Source organism: Lycium barbarum, chromosome 10 (genome assembly GCF_019175385.1).
Source record: "Lycium barbarum isolate Lr01 chromosome 10, ASM1917538v2, whole genome shotgun sequence".
Classification (NCBI taxonomy): Eukaryota; Viridiplantae; Streptophyta; class Magnoliopsida; order Solanales; family Solanaceae; genus Lycium; species Lycium barbarum.
The window spans coordinates 4,416,019-4,434,107 of record NC_083346.1 but is presented as its reverse complement, the minus strand read 5'-3'; the positions used below and the strand labels follow the sequence as shown (position 1 = coordinate 4,434,107).

General features: G+C 34.4%; 3 protein-coding genes across 3 annotated transcripts; 1 reads left to right on the top strand and 2 right to left on the bottom strand.

Moving 5' to 3' along the window:
* Positions 1-75: 75 nt before the first annotated feature.
* Positions 76-3,631, bottom strand: LOC132616209 (probable mannitol dehydrogenase). The gene is made up of 5 exons (XM_060330820.1): positions 3,317-3,631; positions 2,987-3,100; positions 1,540-2,053; positions 584-737; positions 76-454 (listed from the first exon to the last, which is right to left on the bottom strand). Exons 1-5 carry the CDS (start codon positions 3,412-3,414, stop codon positions 249-251), a joined length of 1,086 nt encoding a protein of 361 aa, XP_060186803.1. The 5' UTR covers positions 3,415-3,631; the 3' UTR covers positions 76-248.
* Positions 3,632-5,498: 1,867 nt separating this feature from the next.
* Positions 5,499-13,139, top strand: LOC132615322 (uncharacterized). Its single transcript, XM_060329907.1, has 6 exons — positions 5,499-5,556; positions 6,668-7,110; positions 7,599-7,889; positions 11,802-12,129; positions 12,242-12,612; positions 12,711-13,139. The coding sequence occupies exons 1-6, from the start codon at positions 5,499-5,501 to the stop codon at positions 13,137-13,139; spliced, it is 1,920 nt and encodes a 639-aa protein (XP_060185890.1).
* An 870-nt stretch (positions 13,140-14,009) lies between these two features.
* On the bottom strand, positions 14,010-17,969 carry LOC132614181 (8-hydroxygeraniol dehydrogenase-like). The gene is made up of 5 exons (XM_060328572.1): positions 17,674-17,969; positions 16,797-16,910; positions 15,208-15,718; positions 14,519-14,672; positions 14,010-14,428 (listed from the first exon to the last, which is right to left on the bottom strand). Exons 1-5 carry the CDS (start codon positions 17,769-17,771, stop codon positions 14,226-14,228), a joined length of 1,080 nt encoding a protein of 359 aa, XP_060184555.1. The 5' UTR covers positions 17,772-17,969; the 3' UTR covers positions 14,010-14,225.
* Positions 17,970-18,089: the final 120 nt, after the last annotated feature.

Genomic DNA, 18,089 nt, shown 5'->3' with positions numbered 1-18,089 from the left:
TTTCGCCATGGGTGAAATTCGCTTGATTACTGAATCATGTACAATTGATTTTCATCTTCCACAGAGAGAAACATGTAAGCAAAATATTTGGCTTCATTGAAGATTAAAGGCTTCCCATAACTTCCAACATGTAAGATGCTACTCATTATTAGTATATTTTGTATACTAGTGTTTCGCAAGAAGAAATCAAACTCACTGTTTTGTGCCCAAAATATTATAAAGTACTAGAATTACACCAAGAAAAACTCCTAGTCGTCTGCTTTGAGGGTCTTAGCAATGTCAATGACAAACCGGTATTTAACATCAGCTTTGGCGAGACGCTCCATTGCAGTATTTACATAATCCATTGGAATGACTTCGATATCTGCTGTTACATTGTGTTTTGCAGCAAAATCAATCATTTCTTGCGTCTCTTTCATCCCTCCTATCCCACTTCCAGCTACAAGCTTCCTCCCTGTCATTATATGCAATTCTCGATTAATTTTTATTACCAGCAACTAGTAAAAGATTTTAAGTATGAGAGAATAACGCGTTCCTTGCACGGTCTTTACCAAAACCTAGACAGCGAGAGTAGTCTACTTACCCATAAGCAACGGAAAGACGGGTAGCTCGAGGGGTTTTCCACCTACACCGAGCATGATAAGTTTCCCATTAGTCTTCAATAGCCCAATCAATGGTAGGACAGGGTGATCAGCAGAGACTGTATCAAGAATGCCGTCCATTGTGCCCATAGCAGCCTATGAATACAGGAACCACAATTGAGTACTATAACGTTATTCTATCACAAGATAATTTTTATTTTATTTAGGTGATTCATAATTTAACGCGACTATAGTTGAAAAGACACTATTTTCTAAAATGATGTATCAGATCTTTGTAGGATGCATCCATTCATTACAACTGAAGAGATGTATCCAATCTTCGTAGAAGGACATATGTATTCAGTAAAAGGTGCCTTGGCTATATTTTCCCCCCACCATCCCAAGGAATCAATCAATTAATCTTGCATGTGACCTTGACTTTCGATAACTTTATACTTTGGTTCTTTATTTTTATTTTTATTTTGATTAGCGCCGGGTGTCCGAGTCTCTTTGAGACCCGACTAATCCCGGGGGTGCACAGGCCCTCGACAAGGAGTTTCCCGCAAGTGCACCACGGGTAATTCAGGGTTTCCCGAGTCCGATGGCCCTCAGAAATTATTTGCACCTAGCGGGTTTCGAACTTATACTTTGGTTCTTTATCATTTCACTCTCCTCAACAATGTTTTATCTAAATTATTACAAAAGCAATTGGAGACTTGAGAGTTATTTGGAACTTCTATTTGAGTCTTGTGATAGGACGTCACTTTGCTATTGCACCAGGGGAGAGACAAATATCTACTATAAGGACAGAGCCCTTGATAGCATGCCTCGAACTGGTCTTTTTGCATCCTAAATTTTTTTCCCTTCTTTTATTGTTAGTTATTGTATTGTGTGTGTCGTTAAGTGTTCTTCTAGCTAGATGGTAGAAAGGAAGAGTTAAAAGATTAGAAGTAGCTACCTGCAGCTGATCCTGATCAGTGCTAATCAAAAACGAATCAGCACCGAGATGTTCAAGAGCTTCCTTCTGCTTATTTTGAGAAGTACTGATAACCGTCACCTTTAGCCCTAAAGCCTTCGCAAACTTGACACCAACATGACCAAGTCCACCAAGACCTACTACACCAACATGAAGGCCCGGTTTATCTAGTCCAAAGTACCTCAACGGGCTGTAGGTCGTAATTCCAGCACAAAGCAGAGGGGCTGCAGCAGCTAGGGGCATGTTTTCTGGGACACGGACAACGAAATGCTCGTCGACAACAAGTATGTCTGAGTAGCCTCCATATGTTGGTGTTCCATCGGGGTACATTGCACAGTAGGTGGCTATTCCTTTAGAACAATAGTTCTCGAGATCGTTGCTGCAGTTCTCACAAGATCGACATGATCCAACTAAGCATCCCACACCAGCTTTGTCCCCGAGTTTAAATTTTTCCACCTTGTTACCAACCTCAGTCACTTCACCCATAATCTCATGTCTGCATCCATCATATTAAGCTATAAGAGTTAGAAATTCGAAGTTCAAATATGAGAAGCAAACAAAGGCGAGCTATTGAATTTGGAGGTTGCAAGGCATGATCTTAAATAAAGCTAAAATCTCAGACCTTTGGCAAGAGCAGTTAACGTTTGAGTTTAAATACTATATCACTAATCGTGGAAAAGAATTTTTCTACTAGCGGTAACTGTACATGAACATTGGGAGTTGTAACATAGAAAATAAGGTAGGTTGTCAGCTACAATAGGTAAAAATATACTGATAGTAAAAAATTTATTTACACTGGAAGTTCATATAAGTTAATACCTTAATGTTTTGACGTAGGATAGCAGTTCATATAAGTTAATACCTTAATGTTTTAACGAAGGACGAATTTTTCGCATGTAAGCATAAATGACCTTACTAATACGGTTGTTAACTTGCTATATCTCAAAAAATAGTTCATGAGAATCATTTATATATTTTTTGAACTTCATACAGTTCCAGCAACAACTTCTCTTGTTTTAAATCAGGGGACTCATGCCAACTGAAAACTCTGACTTGTGAAATGTTATAGATCAGGGGACTCATTACAATTTATGGTGATACCTTAGATCAAGAGCAATGTTATAGATCCCAAAAGAGAAGAAAAGACGGTAGGTACAGTAGGTCGTGAACAGCAAACCATCGTACAGTAAAAAAATGGATAGGTCCGATCTACAGTCATTAAGGCCTCCTGAACGATCTACTAAATTCATTGAGTTGTTCTAAATGATCAAAATGGCAAGTTATTAATGAAATTCTTTGTCGACTCTCTGTAAAATAGTCGTTTGGCCGAGGGCTTCCAAATACACCGTAAGTTAATCTAGTGCTGACAAATAACCAACCCGCAATGAATAGGGAGTAATAATTTCAATAATCTGAGATTGAGACATACCCAGGGACCATAGGATATTTGGAAAATCCCCAATCATTCTTCACCTGATGAAGGTCAGTATGACAGATACCACAATAAAGTATCTTCAATTTCACATCCTTATCACCAGTTGCCCTGCAAACACAATCATTTGAAACAAAAAACAACACAAACATTAACCAAGATGATCCTTTAACCTTAAAGTCGATCAAATCAAAATCCAGTCCTCATTACAAAAATAAATTTATGTTGTTAGGACTCTCCAAAAATGTTGTTGCACCCGTGTCGAGTCCTCCAAAATATCAGCCACACTTTTAAGAGTTCGAACAACATGAAACAAAAATGAAATACCTTCTAGAGAATTTAAAGGGAGAGAGTGTCCCAGAAGTGTCTCTAGCTGCCCAACCAAAAGCCTTAACAGGGTGCACTTCTTCTGGTGATTTCTCCATAACCCAATTCTTGAAATTCTCACTACTTCAAATAAATTCAATAATTTTTTATTTTTTTTTGATGAAAAAGTTGTGGTTCAGATAGTATTTATTATATTGGTAGTGGAACTATGGAAAATGGGTGAAATAAAGTGTAAGTGATGGGTTGTTCATTATGGTGTGTGTATAAGTATGGAACAAATTTACGTCATTGGTGATGTGTTAGAGAACTAAATTCTTGAAATGGAACAAATTTGCGTCATTATTCTTGAAAAGTTGTTTTTGCTTGCTTCAACCGTTGCCAATATGGACTAGTAGTTATGGTCAAGAGAAAAAGTGTCACTTTAGAATAGTCCGCAGACAGAACATATGGCCATCTTAAATTATGATACCGCCTCTATATAACGGCACCCGCATATAATGACACGAATTTTTTCAAAATTAATTTTTTATGTTATATTTTACTTCTTTATAATAACATTTCACCTATAACAATAATAACAATTAACTTTATAACAATACACTCTTTTTTTGATAATATAATAATTATCTATCTTTATAAAAATAAAATATCCATGATTACTAATAATTAGTGTATAGATTTTGATCAAATATTTGATCATTTAGTACATTATTTATGATAAAAAATATCACATGAATATATATATATATATATATTTTCATTATGAAATGATTTCCTTCGTTGTATAAAGTATGATTAAGCTTAAAAATTGATAATTAAAAACGAAAATTAAATTTTATATATTTTTTTATTTATAATAGTGATATATTATTTAAATATTAATATTATTATAGATATATAACAGTTATTTTTTATAACAATTGAAAAATTTCGAATCTAATCATTAGAGAGAGGTTTGATTGGAGTTCTTTAAACATAATTTGGACACGTTGAGCATCTTTGTTACTGCCATCATTATTTTATCATTTTCTCCAAAGAAAAAGAAGTCAAGAGAATAAATAGTATCTTGTCAAGATCTTACCAAAAAACAGAGGGCACATGGACTTTTTAAAATGACTTGGAGTCCAATCGAGTTAGCTGATTAAAAGTAAAATAAATCCATCCATCGCATCAAATTGATAATTCGAATCAAATTAAAAAAATTGATTAGTGATTTAGTTTGATTTGATTTGGTTTTAAAAAAAAATTGACCACTATTAATTTGGTTTGGTTTCAATTAAAAAAAATCAAATCGAATCAAACCAACCCGACATTATATGTATAAAATTTTAAAAATATTTTATACATAAATAAATTTATTTATAATGCAATTTATTAATATTTCTTAAACTATTTCATAGTTTTTTTTGTCTTTTATCATATTATCTCAAGCTTGAAATTAGAATTTTGAATGATCCAATAAGTTTTATAGCCCATAGATATTAGTAATAATTCAAATAAAACCCAATAAAAATCAAATCAATACTAATACTAATAAAATAAATTTAATTTTAACACTAGGAATGACAATAATGTTGTATATCTATTCTTTAGTTTTATATTGGTTTAGACGGTGAAAATACCTAACTTAATTTTATTTTTTCTTTAATATTAAGTCATAAAATTAATACTTACTAGTTGTACTTATTTTAGCATAACTTCATACTTTTACATTATGATCATTTTTCATATACCTGGTAAATTAGTTGTATTTATTATAGCCTGACTTAGTACTTTTAGATTCGAATCATTTTATTTTATGTAATTTCATTACCATTTTGTTGAATATTTTAGTACAATGTCATCTCTCATCTCACATTTTGTGTTATTTTTTTTAAATATCTTATTTAGATAGCCGTATCTTACTAGGACTAAAAAAATATTTGAGCACAAGTTATATGTTTTGTATGAAGACTTATCGAAAAAATTCAAAAAATCTGAACAACCCTAAAAAACCGAGAAAATCCGTGGTTTAAATATTCGACTTTTGTTGGTTTAATTTGATTTATAGATTTAAATATCTGATGCAAATGATTTGGTTTGGTATTTAAAAAGTTCGAACCAACCCCGTCCATGCACACCCCTAATTAAAAGTGACTGATATGTATCAAGTGTTTGATTCTATAATTAAGCAATTACGAGTATGGATAGAGGTGCTGAAATTGATAATGTACAGTCAGTGTATTTAGTAAAGTATGTTGGTAAACACTTTTTTAGTTAAATGACTTAGATGTCCTTAAAGATTTTCACACAAAAATATATACTACAGTATATTTAAATAATTTTACATAATAAAAGCACAAATGACAAAAATAAAATAAAATGGAGAGACAGACTAGACAGATTACTTGGTTATTACGCATTCACTTACTGAATATTTTGGAGATTAGAACAAAAGACATTAGGAATATAATTATAAAAAGGGCTTGATCAAATAAAAAGTGCTTATAAGCTGCAAAATCATAAATCAAGAATGACCAACTTATAGCTTTTATACTTATGCTAGCTTTTAGTTTATTTTGGTTTACAAGCACTTGTGATGTTTACCAAATACCATATGCTAAACTATGCTTATAAGCTAGTTCGACGAAACTTATAAACTTAGCGAAACAACCTCATAACATCCATAGCACTACCAATAACTCAATATTTTGTTTAAAGTTCAATTGTTCAAATGGATAACGCCAGAAGTTGTGGTGAAATTGTTAGCATAATGGACAGCTCACAATTCATAATTTAATATATAATAATTGTATATATTTATGTAATCATATAGTGTTGTTGTAAATATAGAGATTTGATGTAGTAATCAAAGAGAATAAATACTGATATTATAATAAATAAGAATAGCAGATTTGTAGGGATAGAGTAGCTGATCTTTAGGGATATAATGACCGATATTTAGGGATAGAATAGCTGATATTTAGAGATGTAAATTTGTATCCTTTCTATTTAATGGCAAGAATCTCAAATTGAGAGGCATTCAACAGAAAATTGACACGGTATCAGAGCCTTTTCTTGGCTGTTTGTTTCATAAAGTCCATCTGTTTCTTTTCAGTTTTTTTTTTTTTTTGTTTTTTTGAAAATTTTGGTTTTATTGGCAGTTTGTCAACCATCAGTCCTAAACACCTAGGACTTTTGGTTTTGGTCATTCTTGAATCATTATGTTTCTGGTTTTCTTAGCTATTCAAAAGCACGACTTCACATCAATTTGAATCCTTCAATATTCGTTTCAATGGAAAAAAAATTATTCTTCCTAGGAGTTTCATTTTCAACTATTTGTCACTGGAAAAGAATTATGGGGCCATACAGATGGAAGCGATCCTGCTCCTACGGATCCTATAAAGTTAGGTCAATGGAAGGTCCAAGATGCTCGGATGATGACATGGATTTTAGGGTCAATTGATCCTATTATTATTCTTAATCTCAGACCATACAAGACTGCGAAAGCCATGCGGGAGTATTTACAAAAGGTTTACAACCAAGATAATAGCGCAAGACGTTTTCAGTTAGAGCATGAAATTGCCAATTACTCTCAAGGAAGTCTCTCTGTTCAGGATTATTTTTCTGGATTTCAGAACTTATGGGCTAAATTTACTGATATTGTTTATGCAAAAATACTTGCCGAATCTCTCTCTATAACTCAGGCATTTCATGAGCAAAGCAATCGAGATCAATTTTTGATGAAATTACGATTCATGTTTGAGAGTGTTGGCTCTAACTTGATGAATCGTGACCTGTATCCCTCTTTGGATGTTTGTTTTAGGTAATTACTTCGTGAAGAGCAGCGTCTTGTCACACAAAACGCTTTCAAGCAAGCAAATGATGTCACTGTTGCATTTGTTGCTCAAGGAAAAGGAAAGGGCAGGGATATGACTAGAACTTAATGCTACAGTTGCAAGGAATATGGTCATATTGGTAGCAATTATGGCAAGAAGTTCTATAATTATTGTAAACAAGAAGACACATTATCAAATAGTGTCCCACATGCCCTCAAAATCGTAGGGTCAATGCTTTTCAAGTTGACGTAAATGGTTCCACTACTGATAACTTATCTTCTGCAGGATAAGTTCTTACTCCTGAAATGGTACAACAAATGATTGTGCCAGCCTTTTTGGCTTTGGGATTACAAGGTAATGATGTTGCATTTAAGTTTTAGCTTATTGATTCTGGTGCTTCCAATCATATGAAAAACTCAACAAGTATACTAAAAAATGTTCCTGAGTATCATGGTCCATCACAGATTCAGGTTGTCAATGGTAGTAATTTACCCATTACCAAGATTGGGGATATTACTCCAACTGTCAAGAATGTTTTTGTTTCGTCAAAACTCTCAACTAGTCTTATTTCAATTGGACAATTGGTAGATAACAATTGTGATGTGAATTTTTCTTGTAATGGTTGTCTTGTGCTGGATCGAGTGTCCGGGATGATAATCGCGAAGAGGCCTAAAGTTGGACGATTGTTTCCTATACACTTTTCCATTCACCCTGCTTTATATTTTGCTTGTACTTCTACTGCTAGTAAGACTGAGGTTTGGCATAAGCGTCTAGGACATCCAAATTCGTCTGTGTTGTCACATTTATTGAATTCTGGTTTATTGAAAAATAAAAATAAAGTTTCAAGTGCTTCATTTGATTGTTCTGCTTGTAAATTAGGCAAAAGTAAAACTCTTTATTTTCCTAATTTTGGTTGTCGTGCGGCAAAGTATTTTGATGTTATTCATAGTGATGTTTGGGGCATTTCACTAATTACTTCTTGTCACGACCCGACTAGGGGCCGTGACGAGTACCCGATACTTGTACCGAGCACCCCTTATCTATCGTTTTACCTTTACTTCTCAGCGGGCCGTAGGAACTGTGCCATATATTTTTTTTTCGTTACTGAACAGTAACATTAGTAGCATCATCGTAAACATAGACTAGTAAACTTTGCTATCACGTTATACGGCGACGTGAACATTCCAAAATACAACACATCTAACTGTACATATCTGTCTACGAGCCTCTAGACATAGTACACATATACATAGAAAGGGGCCGAGTACTGTCGTGCCCGAGTATATACACAAAATAGTACCAAGGAACTGGGGCTCCGGAACAACTGGAGCGCTGTCAAATGCCGCTGGTAGAACTCCTAAGAATCAAACCCGCCTGTCTGCTGACCTGCGCGGCATGAAACGCAGCGTCCACAAGAAGGGATGTCAGTACGAATAGTGTACCGAGTATGTAAGGCATAAAAGATAATACAAGCAGGAACATAGAGTACGATTAACAATATCATGAGGTCGTAGGACATATAATGAGGCTAGAAAGTGACCTGTACGTAGGAACGCCCCTTTCAGGCCGGATACCGTGCATGCTTGTCCTTCCCTTTTTAAAACGTTCCTTTTTCATAGGCATAGAAAATAGGGTTTATATTGTGTCGTGTTTTATCATATTATATCCTATCATCTCATAGCGTGTCGTATCATATCATATGATAGTATATTATGTCATAGTGTATCATGTCATAGCATAGCGTGTCATAGCGTATCATGTCATAGCATAGCGTGTCATAGCGTATCATGTCATAGCATAGCATGTCATAGCGTATCATGTCATAGCATAGCATGTCATGTCATAGCATAGCACCGAACAATGTCGGCTCGCCCACATAGCGCCGAAATACCGGCTCGCCCATATATCCCGCGTCCAGGATGATAAGCCAGCTGACCAGGTGGCAATGAAACATGTTTCCCTTCCCATTCCCCCATGTATCCCTTCCCCCCATCCCATGTTCATATACATATCTTAAATACATATACATATTTTATATACATTTACATATCTTATATACATATACATATTTTTTTTATACATATACATATCTTATATACATATACATGTCTTATATACATTTACATATCTTATATACATATACATATTTCCATTAGAATGGTACAGTACTTATCGTTTGATAATCGGAACGAGGATCAAAAGTTTCCTTTGGATTCTACTCCAAAATAAGTCAAACGGAGCAATAGGGAAAATCCGGGAACAATGGGCCCACCTCGGGTCAAATGAGGCGGCGTACCAAATTTACGTACATTATATTTCATGACGTCACTTGTGAGGGTTTTAAGGTAGTCGGGTCATATTTATGTCAGTTCCAGATGTTTAGGAAGTTTTTCCAATATTTTACACAATTTCTAATTCAATTCTACTGAATGAAAAAGGGGAAACTTTAGGTGCGGATTCCGGAGAATGGAGTTGTCCCCGAGGCTCGTATCCAACTTATTACGTCTAAGACATGCCATAGAAGGAAGGGTGAAGCCTTACATACCTTTTCCGCTTCATACACGTCTCCAAAATCAAGTTTCAAATTCGCCAAAATCTACAATTTGGTCACAATTACCAAATGTTAATTGTAAGGCTTTAAGATTTCAATCTTAACCAATACTTGTCTATAAAAATTTGGGCAGCATCTCCCCTATAAATACACCATCCCCAAAATTCAACTTAGCCAATTTTTAATCAATATCAATCCGGGAATTCAACCCGGCCAAACTATCAACACAATGACAACAACCATGACTACAAAACACAATATAACACAACTAGTCTTCTTTCCAACATAATGCAATAGCTTTCATTCCAACTTCACATTTCCAAACCAATCTCAATGTTTTTACATTCATTACTAATCAAGATCATTACAATATAATTCGGAAGCATTTCATATCATTTCTACCAAATATTCACAAGATATACAAAATATACAAACTTTCCACCAAAACCATAATCCATCCAAAACTTCAAATCTTCAATCTACATATTCATAACATATTTCCATCTTCCAATTTCACCAACCATAATCATAATTCACATCTTAACAACTTCATTTCCATAATATCACAAAATCATTCCAAAGTGACATAATCTTCTACATTCCATATTTCCAACTTCCACCAAATTTATTCAACTTTTATTTCCAATATAAATTTCACCATAACCACAACTAGAATACAACATAAAATTCAACTCATATTATTTATACAACAATATACATATATGTCCACTTACATATATGCACACCCACTTTGTAAACTTCCATAATTCCATAAATTCTACTCATTTCTACATACTACAACATAAACCAACCTTCATAACATAATAAAAAGGGATTAATTCTTACCTTTTTCTACAATTTTCTTCACTTGACCAAGTTGTCAACTTGAAGAAACAAGTGCTCTTTCTTCCAAAATAATTACACCAAGTTGTAAAGGACCCTTGAATTAGTAGAAAATGATTTTTGAAATTTTTTTTTTTTTTTTTTGGTCTTGAGCTTGGCCGAAAATGGCCTTCTTATTTTTGCTCTTCTTTCTCTTGTTTTTCTTGCTCTCTTATTTTCTTGAACCTTCTAAGGATTATGACCTCTTTATATTAATTTAGCACATGGAGAATTAATTAAATCAAGTGGGCTTGGACATACATGGCCGGCCACCCCATCACAGTTGGGCCTGATTTTTCTCTTCATTTTTTTGGGCCAACCCGGTTGGTCCCGAGTTGGGCCTAGCCCACTGACCTTTCGACCTTAAAACGTCCATATCTCCTTGTACCGATGTCACCTTGGAACCCACGATCTATGGTTGGAAAGCTAATTCAATTATGTACAACTTCTATTTCTTGGTATTTTTCCAAATTCCAAACTTATAATACCGTTTTTGCCCCCTCAAAGTCAGGTCACCCGAAAACGTTTTCTTAAAAATATTCGTTCGGAGGACTTCCACTTTGATTTGGCCCAAGGGTCCTTCTTGAGTTGTGTTTAACTTCACATATGTGATTCATATGACTTGTCACATGTTCCAAAAAAAATCTTGACGTGTGGGCCCCACCTCAGCTTACAAATAATCCGACGTTAAAAAATACGGGATATAACACTTCTCATTCTCATTTCAAATACTTTGTGACATTTATAGATGATTATAGTCGGTTTACATGGGTGTATTTTCTCCGTTCCAAATCTGATGTATTTTTCATATTCAAGACATTTTTAGCTTACATTGTAAATCAATTTTCAACCTGCATCAAAACATTAAGATCTGATTTTGGTGGAGAATATATGTCTCATGAATTCAACAATTTCTTGCTTGAGAAAGGAATCGTCTCACAACGCTCTTAGCAATATTCGCACAACAAAATGGGGTTGCTGAGCCTAAAAATCGTCACCTTTTAGGTGTCACTCATACTTTATTGATTGAGTCCTCTATCCTGTCTAAATATTGGGTGGAAGCTTTGTCTACTGCTGTTTATTTAATTAATAGACTTTCATCTAAAGTGTTAAATTTTGAGTCTCCATATTATCGTCTTTACCACCATAATCCTAACTATCATAATTTTCATACATTTGGTTATGTTTATTTTGTGCATTTGTCTTCTTCTCAATCAATAAACTTTTTGTTCAGTCTATTAAATGTGCTTTTATGGATCGTAGTACTTCGCAGAAAGGGTTTATTTGCTATGATCCAAGTTCTAATAAATTTCGTGTTTCTAGAAATGTTGTTTTCTTTGAGAATCAGTATTTCTTTCCCATTCATGTTGAGTCATCTTCTGTTTCTCCTCCTCTTCCTACTTTTGAAGATTTGTCTCCTTTTTCTAAGCGGTTCAAATCTGGATTTGTGTATGAACGACGTCAGTCAACTTACCCCATCTCAAAACTGATCCGCCACCTGAGACTGCTCCACAACCAGAATCTGAGATTTCTTCAAGGCCTGCTCCGCTTGAGCCTCCTCGGTGATCTATCAAAGTGAAAAGTACTCCTAATTGGTATGGTTTTTCCTCAACTTTATCCACTATTTATGTTCCAACTTGTTACTCACAAGCTTCCAAGCATGAATGTTGGCAGAAAGCAATGGAGGAAGAACTTTGGCTCTTAAACAAAATAACACATGGGACATTGTTTCATGTCCTTCAAATATGAGGCCAATTGGATGTAAATGGGTCTATTCAATTAAACTTCATTCTGATGGAACTCTTGCTAGGTACAAAGCTCGATTGGTTATCCTTGATAACAAACAAGAGTATGGCGTAGACTATGAGGAGACCTTTGTACCAGTAGCAAAAATGACTACAGTGCGAATTATTATTTCCATTGCTACTTCACAAAACTGGTCTCTTCATCAAATAGATGTCAAAAATACTTTTCTTCATGGTGACCTCAAAGAAGATATTTATATGAAACCTCCACCTAGTTTGTTCGCATCACCTACATTAGATGTATGCAGGTTGAAGTGGTCTTTGTATGGACTAAAACCAGCTCCCAGAGCTTGGTTAGACAATTCGTGGTCTATTTGCTTCAATTCTCTTTTGAGCAGAGCAAATATGATTTATCTTTGTTTCTTCAGAAAACATCTACAGGTTGTGTCCTTCTTTTAGTCTATGTAGATGATATTATTATCACTGGGACTGATTCTTCATTAATCACCAGTCTCCAACAACAACATAAGGAATCTTTTCATATGAAAGATCTTGGTACTCTTACATACTTTTTGGGGTTGGAAGTACATTATGATTCTTTAGGTGTGTTCTTAAACCAACACAAATATGCTAAGGATTTTATTGCTTTGGCTGGTCTTCAAGAATCCTTCTCTATGGATACTCTATTGGAATTAAATGTAAAGTATCATCGTGATGAAGAAGACCTTCTTCCTGATCCAACTTTATTTTGGCAACTAGTTGGGAGCCTAAATTATCTTACTATTACTCGGCCTGATATATCTTTTGTAGTTCAACAAGTCAGTTAATTCGTGCATGCTCCTCGTTATCTACATTTGGTGGCTGTTGTTCGTCGCATCATTCGATATCTCTTAGGAACATCTACTCGTGGATTATTCTTTCCCAGTGGTTCTCCTATTAGACTTAATGCTTTTAGTAATTCTGATTGGGTTGGATGTTTTGATACTCATCGTTCAGTCACGGGTTAGTGCATGTTTCTTGGAGAGTCCTTGATATCTTGGAAGAGTAAGAAGCAAGATCGTGTGTCAAAATCTTCAACAGAGGCTGAATATCTAGCCATGTCTACTGCTTGCTCCGAGGTTGTTTGGCTTCATGGATTACTTGCTGAGATTGAATTTTCTCAATCTAATCCTACTCCTCTCCATGCTGACAATACATGTGCCATTCAGATTGCTACCAATCCGGTTTTTCATGAGAGGATCAAACACATCGAAGTCAACTATCATTATATATGAGAAGTTGTAGATAAAGGAGTCATTACTCTTCCACACGTGTCCAGTGATCTTCAAATAGCTGATACATTCACAAAATCCATGGCACGACAATGTCATCGGTTTCTAGTAGGCAAATTGATGCTTCTTGATCCACCAACATCAATTTGAGGGGGGATGTTAGCATAATGGACAACTCATAATTTAATAGAGAATAACTGTATATATTTATATAACTATATAGTATTGTAATTATAGAGATTTCATGTAGTGATCAAAAATATTAAATACTGATATTATAATAAATAAGAATAGCATATTTGGAAGGATAGAGTAGCTAATTTTTAGAGATAGAATGACTGATCTTTGGGGATAGAATAGTTGATCTTTAGGGATGTAAACCTGTATCCTTTCTATTTAATGGCAAGACTTTCAAATTGAGAGGCATTCAGCAGAAAATTGATAAAAATAGCATAGCCATATGTAAAATACAGAGTGGTCATTCTTGACAAAGACAAACCAGAAACTCTTTGTCTTTCAAGTTTGAATAACTGCAAACTAAACAAGACACAAACATATTAAAACAAGACAAAACAAGACTTTTAGAAACACACAGGAGCAAGAAAATCAGCAGCGATTTTCAAGAACCAAAATGGTTCTAGCTTAAGCAGAGTTCGATTTTTTGCCCACATCTAGCACGAATCGATACTTCACATCCGATTTCAGAAGACGCTCCATCGCAGTATTCACGTAGTCCATCGCGACGACTTCAACATCTGGTGTTATGTTATGCTTTGATGCAAAATCTAACATTTCTTGAGTCTCTTTCATTCCTCCTATGCAACTCCCAGCAACTAACTTCCTTCCTGTTTTCCACATTATTATATATACTTTAGTATAAAATTAAAAGAGTACATAAAAGTCATAAACTTAGAGAAAGAGGCTTATGTGATTACCCAAAATTAAGGGAAACACTGGCATTTCAAGTGGTTTTGGAATTACACCAACCATAACAAGTTTTCCATGAGGCTTTAACATGCCAAGCAATGGCAAAAGTGGATGAACTGCAGAAACTGTATCAATAATTCCGTCCAATGTGCTCATTGCACCCTGTTACATTAATCCAAGTTCCAAAACAAATCAACATTTCAACTAGAGGTGACAAAATCAACCCAATCTTTTAAGTTTAAACGGGTTGAGTTATGGCCAATTTATTGATTAGGTTGAACTAGGAATGACCTCTCAAGTTATTGGGTCAAAAGGGTCCAAATAGTGTAACACGGCAGTTCAAAATGCAACCAAACACGAAGATACAAAAATAAATTTAGAGATGGGGAATTATGTAAAATTTGAAAGAACTTAAGCAAATAATTAAGAAAGATACATTAGATTCCACTTATTTCTTTTTAAAAGCAAACTTAATAAAGGAGAGGAGGTCCGTTCACGTTGGTCGGGTTAGGCTATCACCCGTTATTAGACCCATTTTGACACAACCCATTTTACTTTAGGTGAACCGTGTCATAAATGGTTTATTAATTTGACCTGTTTTGACCCGTTCAAATTTGACTCAACCTTTACTAAAACAAATCACAACATTTCAACAATTCCATCCACAACACAAAATAGAGCTGACATTTATACACACCTGAATCTGCTCAGGGTTGGTGCTAAGTAAAAACTTATCCACACCAAGATGTTGAAGGGCTTCATCTTTCTTGCCAGGAGAAGTACTAATCACAGTCACATTAGCTCCAAAAGCCTTAGCAAATTTCACAGCCATATGACCAAGCCCACCAAGGCCAACAACACCAATGTGCATTCCAGGCTTGTCAAGCCCAAAATATTTCAATGGGCTATAAGTTGTAATCCCAGCACATAACAATGGTGCAGCTTCCATTGGCAAATTCTCCGGCCAACGGACAGCGAAATGCTCAGCGACGACCATGAAATCTGAGTAACCACCGTACGTCATTGTGCCGTCGTGGTACAGTTGACCATATGTCATTATTTGTCTAGGACAGTAATTTTCAAGATCATTTGAGCAACTGTCACATTTTTGACATGATCCTACTAGGCAACCAACACCTACTTTGTCACCAATCTTAAATTTCTCAACTTTGTTGCCAACTTCTGTCACCACGCCCACAATCTCGTGCCTGTTGTCAGACCATTAAGTAAAATACATTAATGACAAAAACATTGACAAGAAGCTGTAGGGGCATTGAGTATAGTTATTGATTCTGCTGTTAGTTCCATCTAAATTGGAGGTTGGCACTAAATGCTAGTACTTTATTAACTCATTAAAGATTTCGAGGCTGACTAATGGCAATAAGTCCCGTGAATACAGTTTCAAGTTCTATCTCACCAATAAAAAATTATTAGAACGTCATGTTTACATATCACTTAATTAGGTGTTTCTATAAAAAAAATACTTAGCTTACATCCATTGATTTGATGTAAACACCGGCGAGTAAATTTTACCGTCAATTGCCTACCATTCATTGTCTATTATTCGTGAGTAACCTGGTTATCAATAGAATGTCAATGAACTATCTCAAGTAATTAGGGGTTGTTTAGTTCGTATATGAGTATGCAGAGTTTGGAACACATAAAATGTAATGTGGATATTTTTTGGCAACTAACTTAACTTTATTAATCACCAAATGTAATCAATCACTCCATCAACCTCTCCTTCTATCTTTCACCTCATTCAGAACAAAAAACTGTATATTAAAGTTCAAATATGAATTGTAGCATAAATATTAATAATGTAAAAATTACAATGTAGAGTTTAACGTAGAATTGAAGTTCAAAGCATTTGATTTTATGAAAAAGAAGATTTAAAAAAAAAAAAGGATATAAGTCTAATGAGATGAGGACATATCTTTTTCATTTTGGTGTTTTTAATTCATGTATTATTAGTACTTGAATTCTTATATTATGTGCTACCTCGCATAAAATAGAATAATTTATACGGTTTTATTTATGAAAAAAATAAGTAAAATGATAAAGAAGGTAAGAGTCATGCTGAATTCTTTAGAGTTTATCTGACAATGTAAAAAGAGGTTTACACTATCAAGCTAAGTGACCCAAAAAAATATTTACATGTAACTTTACATTAAAAAGTTTAAATTTGTAATTTTGAAATACGATAAGCTACATACTACAACGGGTAAATGTGATCTGATAGTATAAATTTACGTATGCGTTCATGAAATAAACTCAATTTCTTACCCGGGTACCACGGGATATCTGGTGACTCCCCATTCATTCTTGAGATAGTGAAGATCTGTGTGGCAAATTCCACAATACAAGATCTTGAATTGCACATCTTTCTCCCCAGTAGCCCTGCACCATAAATTAAACCATTTCTCTCAAGTGAACAAAAGATAAAAGAGTTTAAATTCAACGTACTAAAACTGTTAAAAAATATTTGTACAATCAGATCATTCAGTGGCGTAACCATAGTGCTGGTTTAGCAGAACCCAATAATTTTTGCTTAAATCCTGTATTTATGTTAAAAAAATTCATTTAATATGTCCAAATAATTTATTCAGAATTCAGCAAGTAAAGAAAATTGTGATCTAGAACCCATAAACTAAAATTTTTGGCTCCACCTATGTGATTATCAATAAGGTAATTATAAGCAAGTTCTCTATGATAACCATCAATTTATAGTCAGACAAAATGATACTCCCTCCGGATAAAAATAAAAATAAAAAGTCAACTTAGCAATTTGCACACCTCTTAAAAAACTACCCGCTCCAAGAAAAAAATATGTAAATTGACTAAACTACCCCTAATTAAATAGGCATTGAGATTTGATCATATAACACTTAATAGGGGCAAATCTGAAAAGATAAGAAAAATTGTTTCTTGATTTAATAAGTTGACTCTTTTTTTAACAAAAAAGAGGCTAAGTGAACACTTTTTTTAATCGGGGGAGTAACTACTAAGATAGGTTAAAAGTTATAACCTACCATGATAGGTTAAACTACACTAATCGGGTAAAAACTACTTTACACTTCAGTTTATATAACTTAAATGTTAAATCCAAAAGGAAAATGATAAAGATAGAACTAAGTTGTACTTCTTGTTAGCTAATGAGTACCTTCTTGAAAAGTTGAAAGGAGAAAGAACCCCAGAAGTGTCTCTAGCTGCCCATCCAAATGCCTTGATTGGATGCTCTTCTTCTGGGGATTTTGCCATTTTACCTAATTCAACAATATTATAACACAAAGAAGATACTAGATGTAAAATATTAAAACTAAGACTGCCTAGAAAAATGAGACTGAGCAATGGCAAAGGCTCAAGCCAATAAATTTATACTAGTTGATAAGGTTTCTTCTTTTATTGATATTTTCACTTGTTTCAAGAAAATATTTAATGGAGTTGAGGCAAATTTCCACTATATGTGGATATGGGGAAAACGGATAGGTCATTCTTAAATGTAAAAATTAGTTGTGTTAGAGAAATGTAGTAAATGCTTGCAATTATGGTGCAACTACCAGAGTACCGGGTTGATGA

Bases quoted from the DNA above. Each gene is read 5' to 3' on its own strand.
- LOC132616209 (XM_060330820.1), bottom strand. From the start codon at position 3,414: ATGGAGAAATCACCAGAAGAAGTGCACCCTGTTAAGGCTTTTGGTTGG. The intron at 3,101-3,316 runs GTATTTCATTTT...TTGTGTTTGCAG, and splicing joins CCCTTTAAATTCTCTAGAAG to GGCAACTGGTGATAAGGATG. The intron at 738-1,539 runs GTAGCTACTTCT...CTGTATTCATAG, and splicing joins CTGATCAGGATCAGCTGCAG to GCTGCTATGGGCACAATGGA.
- LOC132615322 (XM_060329907.1), top strand. From the start codon at position 5,499: ATGGATAGAGGTGCTGAAATTGATAATGTACAGTCAGTGTATTTAGTA. The intron at 7,890-11,801 runs GTTTGGCATAAG...CTTTTTGTTCAG, and splicing joins CTACTGCTAGTAAGACTGAG to TCTATTAAATGTGCTTTTAT. The intron at 12,613-12,710 runs GTATGCAGGTTG...TCTTTTGAGCAG, and splicing joins TCGCATCACCTACATTAGAT to AGCAAATATGATTTATCTTT.
- LOC132614181 (XM_060328572.1), bottom strand. From the start codon at position 17,771: ATGGCAAAATCCCCAGAAGAAGAGCATCCAATCAAGGCATTTGGATGG. The intron at 15,719-16,796 runs GTAAGAAATTGA...GTCTGACAACAG, and splicing joins AGATATCCCGTGGTACCCGG to GCACGAGATTGTGGGCGTGG. The intron at 14,673-15,207 runs GTGTGTATAAAT...TTAATGTAACAG, and splicing joins CCAACCCTGAGCAGATTCAG to GGTGCAATGAGCACATTGGA.